At 54.3% G+C, this 18494-nt stretch overlaps 3 protein-coding genes across 7 annotated transcripts; 2 read left to right on the forward strand and 1 right to left on the reverse strand.

Annotated features, from left to right (window-relative positions):
- The first annotated feature begins 352 nt into the window (after positions 1-352).
- On the forward strand, positions 353-5852 carry DOC2A (double C2 domain alpha). The gene is given in 11 exon segments (XM_079121555.1): positions 353-1085; positions 1782-2059; positions 2444-2523; positions 2717-2791; positions 2912-3021; positions 4444-4570; positions 4649-4708; positions 4789-4952; positions 5104-5275; positions 5277-5380; positions 5382-5852. Coding segments are annotated over 11 exon segments (1854 nt in total). The 5' UTR covers positions 353-621; the 3' UTR covers positions 5602-5852.
- Positions 5853-5998: 146 nt separating this feature from the next.
- On the reverse strand, positions 5999-14847 carry INO80E (INO80 complex subunit E). Of its 4 annotated transcripts, XM_079121567.1 has the most exons (8): positions 14630-14847; positions 14405-14475; positions 14173-14225; positions 11123-11201; positions 10931-11042; positions 10423-10539; positions 7140-7232; positions 6419-6555 (listed from the first exon to the last, which is right to left on the reverse strand). In XM_079121567.1, the coding sequence occupies exons 1-7, from the start codon at positions 14708-14710 to the stop codon at positions 7161-7163; spliced, it is 585 nt and encodes a 194-aa protein (XP_078977693.1). In that variant the 5' UTR covers positions 14711-14847; the 3' UTR covers positions 6419-6555; positions 7140-7160. The 4 variants fall into 4 exon arrangements, with proteins under 4 accessions (XP_078977691.1, XP_078977690.1, XP_078977692.1 ...); XM_079121565.1 differs by lacking the exon at positions 7140-7232 and having other exon boundaries at positions 5999-6555; XM_079121564.1 differs by lacking the exon at positions 7140-7232 and having other exon boundaries at positions 5999-6555; positions 10423-10542.
- A 98-nt stretch (positions 14848-14945) lies between these two features.
- On the forward strand, positions 14946-18002 carry HIRIP3 (HIRA interacting protein 3). Of its 2 annotated transcripts, none has more exons than XM_079121556.1 (7): positions 14946-15487; positions 15564-15684; positions 15769-15883; positions 16145-17091; positions 17189-17357; positions 17438-17536; positions 17618-18002. In XM_079121556.1, exons 1-7 carry the CDS (start codon positions 15423-15425, stop codon positions 17779-17781), a joined length of 1680 nt encoding a protein of 559 aa, XP_078977682.1. In that variant the 5' UTR covers positions 14946-15422; the 3' UTR covers positions 17782-18002. The 2 variants fall into 2 exon arrangements, with proteins under 2 accessions (XP_078977682.1, XP_078977683.1); XM_079121557.1 differs by having other exon boundaries at positions 15432-15487; positions 15592-15684.
- The last annotated feature ends 492 nt before the right edge of the window (positions 18003-18494 follow it).

The raw sequence follows: 18494 nt of genomic DNA on the forward strand, positions 1-18494 counted from the left end.
CTGAGGGACAGAACTGGAAATGGCAGGGAGTGGGGAGTGAAAGGGTGGGTTTCCGAAGGAGATGGCATTCTTGAGAAGGAAACACGGGTCCTGGGGCTGGGTTGGGTCACAAGGAGAAATGCCTGAACAACCAAATGGAGGAGGCGTGAGGGAAGCCACGGTCTAGGGCCTTGGTCTCCTCCCAGACTGTGAGGTTCCCCGGCCAGTTTGGCGACCCGGAGATGCAGGGCCAGGGACCGCTAACGGATTAGACCCTCTTCCCCTGCCCGCACCTAGGTCACTGCGGATCTCTAAGCCCCGCCCCTACGGACACAAGAAGGGGAGGACAGACGCCCTCTTCCCTCCCTCGCGCGCTCTCTGCGGGGGAGGGGCGTGAGGATGTGCGGGGTGGGGGGGCTGTGAGCCAGCGTCGCCATGGCAACCAGGCTGGTGGTCGGGCCCCGGAGACCCGAAAGGGAGAGGAGGAGGAAGCGAGGGAGGGAGGGAGGCGCTGTGGGCTCGGCAGGCGCCGAGGGGCGAGGGCGGGGGCCTGGGTCTCCCGGGAGGAGTTGGGAAACACCCGGTAATTCTCGCGGTTGATTCCTGGTGGCGCAGGGAGCCCGCGTGTTGGCGAGCGTGTGTATGAGAAGTTCTTGGGTGAGTGTGCCCCTCGCGTGCCTTCGTTGGTGCATGTGTGTGAGCTTGCACACGTGGGGCCCAGGCGTGTGCGCACGGGAATGCCCAGGCCAGATGTGTGTGTGCCAGCTCGCGTGCCCGTGCGGGAGCGCGAGCACACGTGTGTGTGTGCGCTCGCGTGCGCTCCTGAGTGTGCCCAAGCGGCGCGTGGCGGGCGGCGGGTGTGAGCCGGAGTGTCCACCCCCTGCCCAGCCTGCGCCCCTCCGCCCCCGCCGCGCCGGCTGCATCCTCGCCTCCGCCCGCCTCACCCCCTCCTCCCGCACTTTCTCTGCTCCCTCCCGCTCTGCGTGGCGCGCACAGCCCGACTCGCGCTCTTCTTGCTGGCCGCCCTGGGAATCGCCGGCCGCCGCCGCCCAGCCTGCGCCCGCCGGCCGCCCAGTGCCTGGCACCTGTTGGAGGCACAGAGACAGGTGCAGGGGGCTGGGCCGGCCGGGGGCGTGAGGGTGAGGGTGAGCGCGTTAGCCTGTGTGCTCAGGGGGTGTTCATCTTTCCTGCGGCTGAATTTCTGGCTCCCCAAGGGAGGCACGGTCAGGAGGAGGCATCTGAGCCTGAGGTCCCCACCTTAGGCTGCGGGAAAGATAGGAGGCAGCGGCAAGAGGGACCAGGAAGACAGACAGATCCTGGGGCTGAATGAAGGATCAAGGGGAAGTGGAAGCCTAGAGGGGTGGGTGACACCCTGACCGGAGTAGCGCCTGGTACAGAGGATGGCCAGAGCCTCAGAGGCGGGAACATATGGGGGTTGCTATGGGGTATTTCGGGCTCAGGCACAGAGCGGGCCCCAGAATGAGAGGACTGATACTGAAAGATGACAAAGGGACAATCTAGAGGTAGGGGGGCAAGGTTACGACCTGTCTGCCCTGACTGCCCTGTCTGCCGGAAGTGGCCTGGCAGCTCAACCCCTGTGGAGCCAGCCTCCAGGTCTGGAGGGCCCAGGCCTCCCGCCTGCCCACTCACTGGCACAGGTTGCCCTCTCCCTTGACACCTAGGAAGGGCGGCCAGAGAGGGCCCCACAGACCAGGAAGCTCAGCCTGGCCCTCAGCCAGCAGACATAGGTATGAGGAGTCAGCCAGCCAGCCGCCTCTGGCCCTCACACCCTCCTCCCACAGCCAGGGGTGCTGCATGAGGGGCCGCAGGGGCGACCGCATGACCATCAATATCCAGGAGCACATGGCCATCAACGTGTGCCCCGGGCCCATCCGGCCCATCCGCCAGATCTCTGACTACTTCCCTCGCCGGGGACCAGGACCTGAAGGGGGGGGCGGGGGCTGCGGGGAGGCCCCGGCTCATCTGGCACCCCTGGCTCTGGCCCCTCCTGCGGCCCTCCTTGGGGCCACCACGCCTGAGGACCGAGCTGAGGTGGACAGCTATGACTCAGATGATACCAGTGAGTCTGGGGACTTGAAGGGTTTCTGGTATTAAAGGGGGGACTCCAGGCTGTGGGAGGGGACAGGCCTTGCTGGGTGTGCACCAGGAGAGGGGGGAGGAAGGATGAGGGATGGTGGGACTGCCACCACAGCTGCAGTCTGGGTGGAGATTACAGCTTCAGCAAGGCTAATATTCAATATTTCTGCTGAGACACTCTCCCACCCACACAGCCCCACTGGCGGCCGAGCCAGGGACCCAGACACACACATGCACATGCCCACTCAGCCTCTTGCACACACACTCGTGGGCCCACAGAGATGCAGACATCCATGTCCGGCCACTGGGCCCCTTACACACACCTGCCGTGGCATGCCGACTCATGCCGCCTTTCCCTCTCCTGCAGCTGCTCTGGGCACCCTGGAGTTCGACCTTCTCTATGACCAGGCCTCCTGCACTCTGCACTGTAGCATCCTGAGGGCCAAGGTGGGCACTCCCCGTCTCCCAGGCCGACCCTGTGGGGTGCCACCCTTCCTTCCCTTCCCCAGGGTGGACTCTGCTCCTTCCTGCCTCCTTGGCACCCTCTCCCACTGGGCACTGCACTCCTCCAGAATCCTGCTTTGGAGAGGGAGGAGAGGGGGCTGGGAGTCACCGTCCTCTTCGGTTGCCCTCCCTCCAGGGCCTCAAGCCCATGGATTTCAATGGCCTAGCTGATCCCTATGTCAAGCTGCATCTGCTGCCTGGAGCCTGCAAGGTAACAGATTCCTCTTTCTCCCAGCTTGGTCTAGTCTGTGTATCTGTCGGAAATTCTCCCAGCCCCTGCCTTTAATCTGTGTAGGGGTTAGGTATCAGAATCCTTGTCTCCACACCCTAGGCCAATAAGCTAAAAACTAAGACTCAGAGGAACACGCTGAATCCCGTGTGGAACGAGGACCTGACGTACAGTGGGATCACGGACGATGACATCACTCACAAGGTGCTCAGGTGAGGGCTCAGCCTCCCTGCTGCCAAGGATTCCAGCCCAGCACTTCCTGTGACACCTGTTATTGTAACTTTCTTTGGTTGGTTGACCTTTTGTCTCATTACGCCCTTACCTTGCTGATGCTCAAGAACAATCAGTGGCTCCCCAACCCTTTCAGCAGCAGCCTGAAATATTCCCCTGGCCTTGCCACCCCCAACATATCTCCTGCTGCTCAACAGAGGACTATTTATTGTCTTCTGATCGTCAGTTTTATAACTCCTGATTTTGTTAGAAGCTCTTGGCTTCTCTCTGCCAGCCTAAATTCCACTCATTTGAGGCTCAGTCCAAATTCTGCCTCCTCCAGAAAGCTTTTAGGGGACCCCTTCAGAGGCTCTGACCATAGCTGGATCTGTGCGCCTCAGTCAGGTCTGCCTGCTCTGTCTTGTGTTCACTTAAAATCTCTGAGGAAGGAAATTCTGGGGGCCAGAGAACTTGTTCTGTCACCCCCAAGAGATGGAGATGTGGGGTAGCGGAGGTCAGCAAGACCCAGGTGATGCCTTTTTGTTCTTGGGCAGAGTGAGCCACAGAAGGGCTTGCATCAGGGAAGTAGGTGTGATGGTCAGGGGAGTGAGAAAGAGAGGCAGAAACCAGAAAGGCCGGCCCCATGTTTAAGATTGAGAACAAGGCCTAAAAATAACTGAGAACTCACTAGTGAGCATTTTTTCCATTTCTTTGTCACTTGACTGTCAGGATAGCTCCCAGAGTTGGGTACCCATTATCTCCATTTTACAGATGGAAATTGAGACTAAGGAGGTTAAGTGACTTCCCAAGGTCACACTGATGGCTAATGAGTGGCAGGACTGGGACTTCAACATGCCCACGTGCCACAATTGCTCAGCACAGTAGCTGGTCACAGCAGCAGCAGCATGGGTACAGAAGGGGCAGATAGAAGTATAGAAGTAAAGGCCACTTTTTTTGTTGTTTTTTTTTGGTGGTGCTAAGATTGAACCCAGGGCTTGTGCTTGCAAGGCAAGCACTCTACCAACTGAGCTATTGTCCCTAGCCCCAAGACCACTTCTTGATTGCTGGGCTGACGTGTCTCTGCCAGCCTGATGCCCTGCTTCAGGTGGGAAAGGACAGGAGGGCCCAAGGAGGTGAAGGGTCCTTGGTTGCTGTCCCAGACTCAAGGCTCTCCTAGTCTCACAGCCCACATCTATGGTCACATCCACCAACATGGACCTGTGGTGTTTAGTCAGATCCTGCCTCCTGGATGGGAATGGAGGCAGTCCCTAAGATCTGTGAGGGCTTCCTGAGCAGATCCTGAAGGGCCAGGGACACTGGAACAGGGCAAGCTCTAGGGCAGAGCTGAGACTGGTCTGAGAACCCTTCTCCCACACTGGAGCAGGGCTCAGGTATGGGGCCCTGATCCTGAAGTTCCCTGCCAGGATCTCTGTCTGTGATGAGGACAAGCTGAGCCACAACGAGTTTATCGGGGAGATCCGAGTGCCTCTCCGCCGCCTCAAGCCTTCACAGAAGAAGCATTTTAACATCTGCCTCGAGCGCCAAGTCCCGGTCCGTGTGGGAGCTCTGGGTGCCGGGGGAGGGAGCCCTAGAGGCCAGATTGCCAGAACCTTCTCTTTGTCCCCTCAGCTGGCTTCACCCTCTTCCATGTCTGCAGCACTGAGGGGCATCTCCTGTTACCTGAAGGAGGTGAGGCATCTCTCAGGGACCATATCTGGGTAGGAGGTGGTAGAGGACATAGGCTGACCCCTGCCCTCTGTCCCCTGCAGCTAGAGCAGGCAGAGCAGGGACCTGGGCTACTGGAGGAGCGTGGACGCATCCTGTTGAGCCTCAGCTACAGCTCTGGGCGCCGGGGGCTGCTGGTGGGCATCATGCGCTGTGCGCACCTGGCTGCCATGGACGTCAACGGCTACTCTGACCCTTATGTTAAGACGTGAGCCCTCACCCTCACTGGGGCCTGAACTGCCTTGGATCCTCTGGGGCACGGCCTATTCCTATGGCCCACTCTCTCCTCCCCAGGAACCCTGAGCCTTGACCCAGATTCCTCTGGCTTGGCCTGTTCCTAATCACGTCCCCACCTCCAGGTACCTGAGACCGGACGTGGATAAGAAATCCAAGCATAAAACACGCGTGAAGAAGAAGACGCTAAACCCAGAATTTAATGAGGTAAACATGGAAGGGACTGGAAATCACAGTGGACTGGGGACAAGGGCAGGAGTTGGAGAAGCCTCACTGCAGGCGTGGTTCATCTTGTCCCCAGGAATTTTTCTATGAGATGGAACTCTCCACTCTGGCCACCAAGACTCTGGAAGTCACAGTCTGGGACTACGACATTGGCAAATCCAATGATTTTATAGGTGAGGGGAGCCCAGCGGGGTGCTGCCCAGGGTGGACTAATGGGCAGGAAGCTGGGCCCTGACTCTGCCTGGTCTTCAGGTGGCGTGTCCCTGGGGCCAGGCGCCAGAGGAGAGGCACGGAAGCACTGGAGCGACTGTCTGCAGCAGCCGGACACAGCTCTGGAGCGCTGGCACACCCTGACCAGTGAGCTGCCCCCCGCGGCTGGGGCTCCTCCCTCCACCTGAGTGGACAGCTGCAGCCCAGCACAGGCCCTTTGGGCCAGGTTCAGTACCCAACCCTCGCACGAGTGTGTTGCACGTTTACATGGGGTGGGGTGCCCCCACCCCACACCACCTTATTTGTGTGAGAGTCTCTGTGACCGTGGGTCTGTCTTGTGAGGGACTGTGGAGATCCATATTCACATATGCAACTTCCTCCTGCCTGACTCGCTATTACCTGCAAATATGCAAAACCACCTCGCCTGCACACCTGCGGGGAGTGCTGTGGGGAGCCGCACCCCAGGGACCCCTGCTCCTCTCTCCAGCCTCTCCAGGCTGCCCCACCCCTCCCTGCAAGGGAGGAGGTCGGATTCGGAGAGGTTTGGAGGAGGAGAATGTTTCTAAAAGAGCAGAGAACAAGAAGAAAAGAGCCACTCCTTTAATACAGAAGAGTCCTAGCCCTGTACAGCTGCCCTTCTCAAGGGGTAGCCCCCACTGGGTCTCTGTCTCCCCATGAGGTAGCAGATGCTCCAGGCCACTCATTTAAATAGCTGTCCCCTAGATGGGGCTGGGATGTGAGGGCAGGGCCCCTGCCACCTTCCTGGGGGACATTGTGCATGTTTACGCCTTCTCTGGTTGTGTCAGTGGCCGAAGCATGGCAACTGGGCATCAATAAACATCTCTGAGGAAGCTGGGGCTCCTGTGTGCTGGCACAGGGAGGGGGTGCTGGACAGGGGCTTGGCAGAAGACGCTGGGTGGTCACTCCGGGATATCAATCACCAGGTCATCGTCCCCATCCAGGGCATCGTCTCCACTGCCTGCATCGCTGAACATCTGCCGTGGGACGGTGCTCAGGATTGTGTGAGGGGGCATCTTGGGAGGGGGCAAGGGAGTCAGGGCAGTTCCAACCCCGGCTCCAGGACCACGGGCAGGGAAGGTCAGTGGCCCGCCCACAGGGCAGTCAGGGGGTCCCACCGCCATCTGCAGCAGGGGGAAGAAACAGAGGGAGGACTTGTCAAAGACCTTCTGGGATCTCCAGGAGACTAGGTACCGCCCCTTAAGGCAGTTCTGAGGGGTGGGGAAGGGGCAAAGTCTCATTCGAGGGACAAAAGACACAGCCAGTTGGCCAGTGCTGCAACCAGGGGCCTGCCCCACCTTAGCCCCTTCAAGTCTCAAACCAGCAAGTGCCTGGGAGTGAGGGGGCAGTGATGGGAGGTGTGATGAGGAGGGAGGGGGAAGGTGACTGACAGGAAACTGGGATGGGAGGTTGGGCCCTGCCCTTGGACGCCCTGTAACAGCAATTAAAGCCAGTCAAGAGCCAGAGACAGCCCGGAGTGCCTACCTCCTCCTGCCTCTGGGCCCCTTAGGTTCCACCTGCCACCATGGATGGCCTGCTCTCCCCCTCCTACAGGACTCACTGGTTCAGTGGAGGGTATCACACGCCACCCCAGCCAGGAGCCTGGGTGGCTTCTTTGCCCCCCAGAAGCTTCTATTACATCTGGGACAGGCCCCTCTTGTGGGATCCCCGCAGCCACTGGCCTGGGCCAGGCCTCCTCTCAGCTCACCTGTGCTAGGGGACCAGCCTCCTAACTGGACTCCCTGCCTTCAGCCTCTCCCAGATCCAGCTCCTCCTCCACACTGCAGCCAGAGTGCTCGCTCTAGAACACAAACCTGAGCATGTCACTCCTCCACCTGAGGGCCCTGGCCCTCCTGCCCTCAGGACAGGCAGTGCAGTGTGCCTGACAACGGGCCAGCCCCTCTACCTGGAGCATCCTTCTCTAGTTGTCATAAGTCCTGCTTTATCCTGAGGCTGGGAAGTGGTCTCTGTCCTGCCCAACCCTCCAGTCTTACCCCTGCAGGTCCTCAAAAAGCCCTCCCAATGACAGTTCTCTGGGTGTGGGAGATAGCCCTAATGCTTAGGGGCACAAACAGCAACTACAATGTGCCAGGTGACTTCTGTCAATGATCTCTGATCTTTAGGGCCACCCTGGGTGGGAGGAGAGGTTACTTGACAGGGGAGAGAACTGAGGCTTGGAAATGGAAGTTAAGGAATAGACCTACCAGGTCCTTGCAGGGCAGTGCCCAATGTGGCCCCTGGACTGCATATGGCAGGAAATAGTCACATGTGGTCTCCAAAGTGGCCTCCCAATTGCTTTAACACATCTGGCCTAATGGCCTGACCTCTGCTCCTGGGGTGTGGGGGACTAGAGTGAATCAGGCTGCAGGCACAAGAGCCTGCCAGAAGGGATGGCAGGTAGGATGTCCAGCTCTGAGAAACAGCCTTGTGCCAGGCACCCACATGGACACACAGGACAGACACATGCACTAAAAAGGGCAGCTATGTGAGCACTGCCTCCCTCCTCTGGCTACCACCTCTTGATCCTGTTCCCCATATCCTACCCTGGCCTGGACTTCCTCAATGGCCTCCTTGGTGTGACCAAGAACAACTAATGTGGCTCTGGCTTGCTTGGGCTCAGGCACTGTGCTGCAGTCTCCACCCCTGAACTCACATGACCCTCACATGACCCCACTGACACTGAAGAAAGTGAGGATTGCAGAGTTAACCACATGCCCAAGACCCCACGGTGAGAGGCGGGAGAGCTGGGATCCAAGCCGGTGGATTTTGGGCCTTGTGCATGCTAAGCAAGTGCTCTACTGCAGAGTCAGACAGGCCCCTTTATCTATTTTTTGAGACAGGGTCTGGCTATGTTGCCCAGGCTGGTCTTGCACTCCTGAGCTCAAGTGATCCTCCTGCCCCAGCCTTCTGAGTAGTTGGGACTGCAGGCGTGCGCCACCACGCCTGGCCAGGCCCCAGCTGTCAGCCTTAAGTGTGCCGCCTCTGCTCATACTCGCCATCTCCCATCTCCTTCTCACCCACAATCTTCAGACTCCCATTCCCTTCACAGTAATGGGCCACCTCCTCATCTGGGCATCCAAGCCTTCTTTCTATAATCCTACCCGGCTCCCTCCCCGTTTTTTCCCCCAATAGCGTTCTCTCATCACTCCCCTGCAGCCCACACTTTCCACTGGGTCTCCATCTCCAGTCGTACCACAGCCTCAGCGTGGACTATCCAGGCCTCGCTTATGCTGGACTCAAATGTTCTCTCAAATATTCTCTCCTCTTTGAGCACGTCCCTGATCTCTCCTCCCCCGCACATGCAGCAACTGACATGGGCCTCTCTTACAACCAACATGTGGGAGGAAAGAGCCTGTGTATCTAGAACTTAGCTCCAACACTGTTCTACTTCAGGACCCAGCTCCAAACAGAAGGCCTCCAACTGCCCATACCCATGCCATTGCCAGTCCCCAGTCTGCTCCAGGCTGCCCTGATTACTTTCTTTCCTCCTGCCTAACAGGCCACAGGCAAAACCTTCAGCAGGGATATTACCACCTGCTTTGTGTGTGTGTTGGGGGGGATGCTGGGGATGGGACCCAGGGCCTTGGGCATGCTAGGTAACTACTCCACCACTGAGCTGCAACCCTAGCCCCAGAATCCACACTCAACCATTTTTTACAACATCCTATTTTGCTTCTGGCTTAGAGCCAAAAGCCATCTAGCCTGGTCCCTACTCAACTTTGATTCCAACCTGAATGAACAATGTGCCTTTGTGCCCTCAGTGGGTTCCTCATCACCCCAGAGGCTCCTTCTCAGCCTTCCCTCCTTCTCCATCCACGTCTATGTTGAGAATTTCCAAGTGTATCCCCAAGAACCCCAGGCTCATGCATCCAGTTGCTATTTCCAGATGGGCTCTCTCGCTCTCTCTTTTTTAATACTTTTAGTTGTAGATGGACACAATACCTTTATTCATTTATATGTGGTGCCTCACACGTACTAGGCAAGTGCTCTACCACTGAGCCATGACCCCGGCCCTCCAGATGGCCTCTTTTAACACCAAACTCATCTTCCCCCCAGATTCTGCTCCTCCCACAATCCTCCCCATTCAGAAAAAGGTCACGCCACTTCTCTAGTTGCTCAGGTTAGCACCCCAGGGTCTTCCTGGGTTCCTCTCTTCCTGTTACAGCTACACCTAGTCTCCCAAGGAGACCTGTGGCCCCTGCTTCCCTCCCACCAAACCCTTGAACAAGTCAAGCATGTGCACTCCCTGGGGCTTTTGCCTGGCTGACCCTGACTGAAACTCTTTCCCTGGGATCCACATGGCTTGCTCTCATTTCCTTTAAGTCTCTACTCAAGTACATCCCAGACCACCCACTCTGGAGCTCCCCACCCTTTTCTTGACTGTTCTTCTCTTCTGGGACCTATTCATCTTGTTTATCTTCTGCCCATCATGCTGGAATGTGAGTTCCACAAGAGCAGTTCCACCTGCTTTGTTCACTACGGTAATGCTTGACATGAAGCAGGTGCTCCATCAACACTTGATGATTCCAGCTAGTTTGATCACTCACTCTACAGATGCAAAATCTAGGACACTTAGAGGGTCGGGGAAACCTGCTCAAAGTCACATAACCATGTTATAACTGGGGCAGTACTGACTGAATTCTAGATCCCACAATTTTGCCCCTCTCTGGGGCTGCCTGGTATAATACAGCACTCAAGACCTGGGCAAATGCACCCTGCCTGGGGCCATGCTGCAGCCCCTGGGCATGCTGCCACTGTGTAAGGGCAGGACCCCAGCATCCTCGCTCCAGACCCACAAGCTGGTTCTGCCCCAGCTTTGTCTCCATAACGAGACTGAGTCAGGACTTCTTGGATCCTCCCCTTAGTGCCTAGCCCTGGGTTGGGCACTCAGCAGTTCCAAATAAAATCTGGATACCCAGCCCATCTTGAGCCTCCCTCAGATGGCTGTCCTGCCGATGTGGCCCCTCCCTAACGTTCCCAAATCAGGGTACCTTGAGTTTCCGGGGCAGGCGGGGTCGTTTCTCCCGCTTGGGCCTCAGGGGGCTGGGCTCGGGCAGCTGCAGGGCCAGGTAGTCAGAAGGGAATGGGGGGTAAGGGGGGGAAGCCAGCTGCTGGTGGGAGTAGGGGATGGAGATGGGAAATGGAGTGGGTCAGGGTGAGGGGTGAAGGGAAGAAATGCAAACAGGAAGAAGAATGGAAAAACAAAAGAGATGGTGATGAGTGTGGCTCCCAGGGCTCCTGAGAATAGAAGGGGAAGGGACAGCAGCAGGACTATGTCCTGGGATCTGCTCTCCTCAGTCATTCTGTCCCCTATTCCTACACCAGAGAGAAGTGGGCAGCCCCGACACACCCTCCAGGGATGCTTGCTGACCATACTCAGACAGATGTCCCTAGAGTTGGGGTGGCTGTACCGGAAGGCCTAGCCCCTTTGCCCAAATGATGCCCACCTTACACCCAGGCATCTTAGTCCACCACTTCCTACACTTGATCCCAACTTACCGAGCTCAAGTATGGGGAGGGGGCTCCAGAGGCCTGAAGGGGAAACCCTGTTGAAGGAGGCAGGGAAAGACTGGATGGGGAGGGAGTGCCCCCCAGTGGAGGACTTCTTTTCCTGGAGAAAGGATAGGGGAGGAGGTCAGAGGCAGCTGGGAGGCCCAGGTCCATGCCCCTCCAACCATGGCTTCTTCTTACCTTTTGGGGGCTGGTGTGTCAGACAACTTAGGTGTTCCCTCTGTCTCACTGTTCTCTGAAGATGCGGTGGCATCTGAGTCTGCACAGGAGGAGGGCTGGTCAGTGGGGCTGGGCTGCGCCCTCAACACTTCAGAAGAACTCCAAGGAAGCTGAGTCCCCAGCTGGCGCACACACACGGACTATTCTGGGGAGAACCACAGCTTCCCCAGCTTTTGCAATCTGCTTCCTACTCTGGCTTCTCCAGAACACAGTTGCCAAGCACATACCACGTGCCAGTCTCCCTTACACTCACCACCTCTCCTGGTCTTCATGATCATCACCTCCACTTTCCAGAGGTCACTGAAGCTCAGAAAGTAAGGTATGGGACTGGGACTTGAATTAGGTCTGTGATTCCTTGACCATTTTATGTAACTCTCTCCTATGTGCCTCTAAGCTGCCTTCGGCTCCTGTCTGCTCCACCTTCCAAATTCAGGGTCCTGTTAATCTAACCCTCAAATCTCTACTTTCATTCAATGTTCTCTGTTGACTGCTACAAGGTCAGGCCATTAGGATCTCAAAATCACTGCTTAGCAGGCACACCACTCTCTGCCACCCACTGTCTACTCAGACTCCAGAATGACCCAAGACATAAATCTGATCGATTCCTTTCTGATGATATCCCCCACTGCCTGCATGTATTAGTAGTGATTTTTTTTTTTTTTTTTTTTTTTTTTTTTTGGTCCCAGGGATTGAACTCAGGGACACTTAACCACTGAGTCACACCCCCAGTCCTTTCTTGTATTTTATTTAGAGACAGGGTCCACTGAGATGCTTAGCACCTTGCCATTGCTGGGGATGGCTTTGAACTCATGATCTTCCTGTCTCAGCCACCAGAGTAGCTGAGATAACAGGCATGCACCACAATGCCCAGTAGTAGTCATTTTTAAGTTGGCTTTAACCTACCTACTTTTCTGGTCTCCCAACCTAGGGCCATGCTCATACGAAGCACATGTTCTACCACTAAGCTATACACCTCCAGCCCCTAAAATTGTACTCTATCATTCTAACCTCCTTATTCAAAAAGAAATATTTTTTGTAGTTCAGTGCTTCTGCCTAGAAAGCCCATCATTTACTTCATAATTGAACATGACATATGTAGTTGCCAATGGCTCTGCTTAGATTTTTTTTTTTTTTTTTTGGTGGTGCTAGGTGCCTTGTATACATTAGGCAAGCACTCTACTACTGAGCTACAACCCCAGTCCCTCAGACAGATTTTTTAAAAAGTGGATTAAAGTCAGGTACAGTGGCATATTCCTGTAATCTCAGCTTCTTGGGAGGCTGAGGCAGGAGGATCTCAAGTTTGAGGTCAGCCTGGGAAAATAAGCAAGACCCTGACACAAAACAAAACAAAATTAAAAAGGGCCAGGTATGTAGCTCAGTAACAGAGTACTTGCCTTGCATATGCCAAGCCCTGAGTTTGATCACTAATACTCCCTACTCCCCTCTCACATAAAAGCAAGACTAAATGTCACCTCTGAGAAGTCATCCAGAATCTCTCAGGTCTAGTTAACTGCTGTCTCTTAGAACTCTCTACGTTCATTTGTCATAGCTTTCCTCACACTGTGTGAGAAGCAACATATATGGACATCTCCCTGACCAGACTATGGGTTCCTTTAGGATAAAAAGTAGAGGCTGACATCTCTGGTAAGCTCCCCAGATTTAACTCCCCCTGATCATGAACATGCTGGGTTCTCTCATGTTCCCCATCCTGAAGTTCCAGGAAATTAACTGGAAGACTTTAAGGTCATGAAGTTTGCAATCAGTGTCAAAAGGAGGGAAAAAAAGTATCTAAAAAACATTTAGTGATGTTAAAAACATTTCATTAAATTGTATTTTATATGTATATATGTAGAGATTTGGTCGTGATGTAAAATATATTAACAGTATGGTAACACTGTTAATTGTAAATACTAAAGACAACATGAAAAACAATGCCCTATACTCTTCATCCCTGTTACTCAGACAAGTCGGGTTTGTTCTTATCTTAGAGTTCCTACATTTGTTATTCTGCCTAGGCCTTGTCCTCACAAAATTGGCTGCTACTTCTTTTCTTTCTTTCTTTTTTTTTTTTTTTTTTTTTTTTGGTAGTGGGGATTGAACCCAGGGGCACTTTACCACTGAGCTATGTCACCAGTCCTTTCTTTTTACTTTTCTTTCTTTATTTTTTGAGACAGGGTCTTGCTAAGTTGTTTAGGGCCTCACTAAGTTGCTGAGGCAAGCCTGGAACTTGTGATCCTCCTGCCTCAGCCTCCAGAGTCACTGGTGTTACAGGTGTGTACCACAGTGACCAGTTGGATTTTAGATTTTCAAGTAATTGAAAATCAAAATAAAAATCATATTTCATGTGGAAACTAAATAAAATTGAGATTTCAGTGTCCATAAAGTTTTATTGAAACACAGCCAAACTTGTTTATTTCAATACTAGCTGTGGCTGCTTTCACATCAGCTGAGTAACTGCTTTAACAACAGTCATTACTGGGGCTGGGGTTGTGGCTCAGTGGTAGAGTGCTTGCCTAGCATGTGTGAGGCAGAGTTCGATTCTTAGCACCATGTACAAATAAATAAAATAAAGGTCCAGACAACTACAAAAATATTTAAAAAAAAAACAAAACAGTCATTACTATCTGGCCCTTAACAACAACAAAAAACCTGTCTACTCCTATTCTACTCAAATCACCACTGCATAATTCTGTTTTTATCTCAAGCCCTTACTGCTACCTAAAATTCTAGTTCATTTCATCCCAACTAGAATAAAAGTTACAAGAGACCAAGGGCTTTGTCCATCTTTGCTACTGTTGTACTTCTTGTGCCAAGAACAGCACCTGAAACACAGTAGATGCTCGAGAAATACTTGAATGAAAGAATAGTAGAGGTGGAGGGCAAGCAACTAGGCTTAAGAACCATTCATTGGAGGCTGCATCAGCTTTCACTGCCTAAGAAGATGGGCCCAGGAAGACTTGCTTAAGTGCCAGGAGCCATTTCTACTTCCAGTTTTTCATGACCTTGCTCACCAGAGGAGTCTTCATCCACGTTCTCATATTGTAGAAGTCGGTCTAGGAGAAAACTGAGGGAAGAGGTGGGAAGGAGAGTGTTTATTCCCATCTCAGCAATATTCTCCCGACCCTTCTAGAGGGCCCAAAGGATTCTACTAGGAGCCCATACATTTGTGGTCCTACTCCAGGATGGGGCCACAAGGTGGATCCCTAGGAGTCACACTGCACGCGTCCCTGCAACTTGCCTCACCTCTTGTCCCGAGAAACCTTCAGTAATTTCCTCTGCGCCTTCCTCAGCTCCTCCTGGAAGCACTCGTGTTCCTGTATCACGAGCAGGGCGGGCGCTGATCAAGAGCGGTCGATAAAGGGGCCGGGAACCCGAAGACAGCTCGCCCCACCCCCTTTACACATGGGTAAACTGAGGTCCTCTCAGCGCCAGGCCTCGCACTCCGCAACCTCCCACACCAGCACTCACGTAGATGAGGAATTTGAGCTTCCGCTTCAGATTACGGTATTTCTTTTTGTAGTCCACTTCGCCGTCTGCCGGCCCGTTCATGACCGGCCCAGGAGCAGGACCCCAGCGTCTGGCGTCCAGCTACCCTGAGCCGGCTCTGCCTGGTCTCTCGCGCCCCCACTTCCGGAGACTGCAAAGCTGCGCCCTCTTGGACTACTACTCCCGGCGTGCCCCGCGCGCAGGGAGCGCGTCCACACCGACCGCTCTCCTGGGGAACACCAGGAAAGGAACGCGGCTTCCAGTGGCTACGCTGAAGATGGCGTAGCAGCGGCGCGATAACGTCACAAAGATGGCGGACGCTGGAGGGCGCCGTTACTGATTCTAAGTGTGCTCAGTGCTTTGGAGCTAGGACAAGATCTCCCCCAGAGATTCCGAGTCTTTTGGGGAGGATGCCTTTTTTTCTCCTGCTTTTCGTAATAACAGAGGTCTAGTCGGTTTCCGCGAACACGGAGGAAGGAATCGTCGCGAGTTGATTACGTTACAACCAAAGGCTGTCGGCGCCGAATCGGTTTCTAACAAGAACTTTATAAAAGATTAATTCAAACCGAGGGTGGGAGCCGCGAGACCCTCCAACGTCCCGGAGAAAACAAGTTTTGTCTGGCAAAATTCTCTGCCCCAACCTTCTGTCACTGAAGTTCAACCGGCACCTGGTCTTACGGTGCCGCGGCAGTGCGCGTGCGCGAGCTGCTGTCACACGCGCTGACCAACGCAGACAAGAAAAAAGGCGGGAGCCGCCAAACCCGAGGGGAGCAAAATGGCGCAAGAGAGTGAGATGCAGGAGTTCACGCGCGGTTTTTTCCGAGGCCGCCCTGACCTCAGGTGAATATGGGGCCGAAGTTGGGTTTGGAAAGGGCAGGGGTGGGCGGGGACTTCTCCTTGACACACGTTTCCATAGCACGCTCACTCACTCCATCGTGCGGCAGAAGTTCTTGACTCACGTGGGCCGCGACCATCTGGAACCCGAAGAGAAGCAGGTGCTGAAGAGACTGGTGGAGGAAGAGCTGCTGAAGATGCAGGTGTGGGCACGGCATGAGCCACCAGAGGTGAGGTTTGTTGCTCAAGTGGCACAGGCCACAACCTTAGTACTTTTTGCCCTCAAGGTGGATGAAGCTGGTTCTAGGGAAGAGAAGCTAGACCTTACCAAAAAGGTGAAGAGGCCTCCCACCCCCTGCAGTGACCCGGACAGAAAAAGGTTCCGATTAATTTCAGAGTCAGGTTAGTACCTCTTCCCTGCTATCTGTGCCTTCTGCATCATTGGTTCATTCAAAAGGTATTTGTTGTGTCTGTATTATGTCCCAAGGCATTAGATGGGGTGAGGCCCAGGCGCCTATAACCAGAAATTGGGGTGGAGTGATGTCTGTTTCCTGCTGCCCTTCCTTCTATCTGTCAGAGCAGGGCTAGAAGTAACCAATCCCAAATGGAGGGAAAAGGGACAGGAGAAACCTATACCAACCCTCCCTTCTCTCCCTATTGCAGAGCCCAGCTCTGCAGCCTCCAGTCCTGACTCCTTTGGACCCTCACCAAAGAATGGGATGGCAGCAGCAGAAGTCAGCCCAGCCAAGGAAGAGAAAGGTGCAAGGCGAGCCTCAAAGAAAGTAGTTGAGAGCAGTGAAGGGGAACAGGAAGGGGACCTGACTGCAAAGATGGGAATAGAGAACAGTGAGGAGGAGGGCTCTGTCAGAACAAGTAAGGTATGGAAGGAAGGGAGCAGTGAGGAAGATGAGGAAAAAAAATACAAGGGAAGGACTAGTAAGAAACCTGGGACCAAGAACAAACAGGCAGCAGGCAAGGCCTCAGTCAGTAAGAAGCAGGCCAGGAAAGGAAGTGAGGACAGTGAGGAAGAACCTGTCCAGAGAAGAGCAAAGAAGACAGGGGGAAATAGAAATGCTCCAAGCCACCAGCAAAATGAAAAGGAGAGTGAAGAGGAAGAGATCCTGGCCAAGAAGAAAGAGAGCAGGGAGGAGGAAGAGGAGGAATGGAAACCTAGAGCCAGGAGCAATGGAGGGGAAAGGTCAGCTTGGGAAAGAAGCTGTAAGCAGAAAAGCAGGGCAGGGAGGCAAACAAGAGACTGGGAAGACAGTGGGGATGAGAAAGAGGCAGCAGGCAGTGGGGATAACAGTGGGAAAGATGAAGAGCCTCCAGTGCAGAGGAAGAGCAAGGACAGGACCCAGTGTAAGGGTGGTAAAAGTCAGAGTGGAAGCAATGAGGATGGAGAGGACCAAGGGAAGGTGCAATCAGCTGCTCAACTGGGCAGTGTCAATGGAGAAGAGAGTGACTTGGAGAGGGAGGTGAGTGACAGCGAGGCAGGAGAGAGCCCCAAAGGGGAGAGGAAGAATCGCTCTTCTAAGAAGAGCTCCAAGAAAGGCAGGATGCGAAGCTCTTCTTCCTCCTCGGATGGAAGTCCAGAACCTAAAGACAGGAAGGTGAGGGCAAGGTTGGTTGGGAGGCCACCATTAGTGAAGAGTGAGACTCTGACTTCAGGGCAGCAGGCTTGGTTTTTGGGTGCTCTTTCCTTGATAGGCTGCCTCTGGTCGTCGTGGAGAGGACCACCCAGCTGTGATGAGGCTAAAACGCTACATCCGGGCCTGTGGTGCCCATCGAAACTACAAGAAACTGCTGGGCTCCTGCCGCTCACACAAGGAGCGTCTGAGTGTCCTCCGGGCTGAGCTGGAAGCCCTGGGAATGAAGGGTGAGGCAGTGCGTGCCCTGGGGGTTGCAGGGGGGCCTGGCTGCTGGGGAGGAAAGGATCACAGGCTTCTTTTGCCCCAGGTAACCCTTCCCTAGAGAAATGTCGGGCCCTGAAGGAACAACGGGAAGAGGAAGCAGAGGTAGCCTCCCTGGATGTTGCTAACATCATCAGTGGTTCAGGTGAGTTTTCTCTCCCTGCCCAGGAGCAGATGGGGTTGGATTTTCAGACACTAATCTTCCATCCCTGCCCCTGGCCCTCAGGCCGGCCACGCAGACGTACAGCCTGGAACCCTTCAGGAGAAGCAGTCCCCTCAGGGGAGCTATACTGCAGAACACTGGACTCAGAAGAGGAGCAGCCCCGTCAGGCACCTCCAGACTGGTCACATATGCGCGGCATCATCAGCAGTGATGGGGAGAGTAACTAAGCTTCCCCGGCCCCCAAGAGGGACCCTTCCCATATGTACAAAGTGTGTATGGCACCTCCTGCTCTGAACCTGCACGGACCAGAACCAACTTTCTCCAGAGAAGACTGCAGCCCCCATGGACATAAGTTGTTCAGACACTACTTCTCAGCTTCACATTCTCAGTTTAAAGTATTTACAGGGGTTTATTTTTTAAGACTCAATAAAGGAATGTTTGTAATCACCGTCAGAACCGGTACCCCACTCTTACCCCCTGTATTTTAGGACCAGGAAGCTGATGTGGGGGCCACTACTATTAGTAGCCAGGGGTCAAGCTCCCTTTCATTTTCTCCCAGTTTCCCCAAAGTCATCCCAGCCTCTAGACTCTTCCACCCAAGTCTGCTACAAAGCCATCTCTGAAAAGGGTTTGGCTCTAACCTTCCTCCAGCTCGATCAATGGTCTCCTCTGGCGACATCTGCTTTTAGCTAGATGTGATAATGCCCAGTTGGAAGGAAGATCTGGCCTTAAGAATATAAAGCACAGCTGGGCACAGCAGGACCCACCTGTAATTCCAGCAACCCAGGAGGCTGAGGGGATTGCAAGTTCTAGGCAAGCCTCCATAACTCAGCACGACCCTATCTCAAAATAAAAAATTAAAAGGGCTGAGGATGTAGCTCAGGTAGAGTCCCAGTGTTCAACTCCCAGTACCAAAAAAAAAAAAAAGGATGTGAAGCAC

The sequence above is a fragment of the Sciurus vulgaris genome (genome assembly GCF_902686455.1).
Source record: "Sciurus vulgaris genome assembly, chromosome: 18".
Classification (NCBI taxonomy): Eukaryota; Metazoa; Chordata; class Mammalia; order Rodentia; family Sciuridae; genus Sciurus; species Sciurus vulgaris.

Coding starts and splice junctions, on each gene's coding strand:
- INO80E (XM_079121564.1), bottom strand. CDS start 14,710: ATGAACGGGCCGGCAGACGGCGAAGTGGACTACAAAAAGAAATACCGT. Junction 14,476..14,629: donor AGCTCAAATTCCTCATCTAC/GTGAGTGCTGGT, acceptor CTCGTGATACAG/GAACACGAGTGCTTCCAGGA. Junction 11,043..11,122: donor GACACACCAGCCCCCAAAAG/GTAAGAAGAAGC, acceptor TCCTTTCTCCAG/GAAAAGAAGTCCTCCACTGG.
- HIRIP3 (XM_079121556.1), top strand. CDS start 15,423: ATGGCGCAAGAGAGTGAGATGCAGGAGTTCACGCGCGGTTTTTTCCGA. Junction 15,884..16,144: donor CCGATTAATTTCAGAGTCAG/GTTAGTACCTCT, acceptor TCCCTATTGCAG/AGCCCAGCTCTGCAGCCTCC. Junction 17,358..17,437: donor GGAAGCCCTGGGAATGAAGG/GTGAGGCAGTGC, acceptor CTTTTGCCCCAG/GTAACCCTTCCCTAGAGAAA.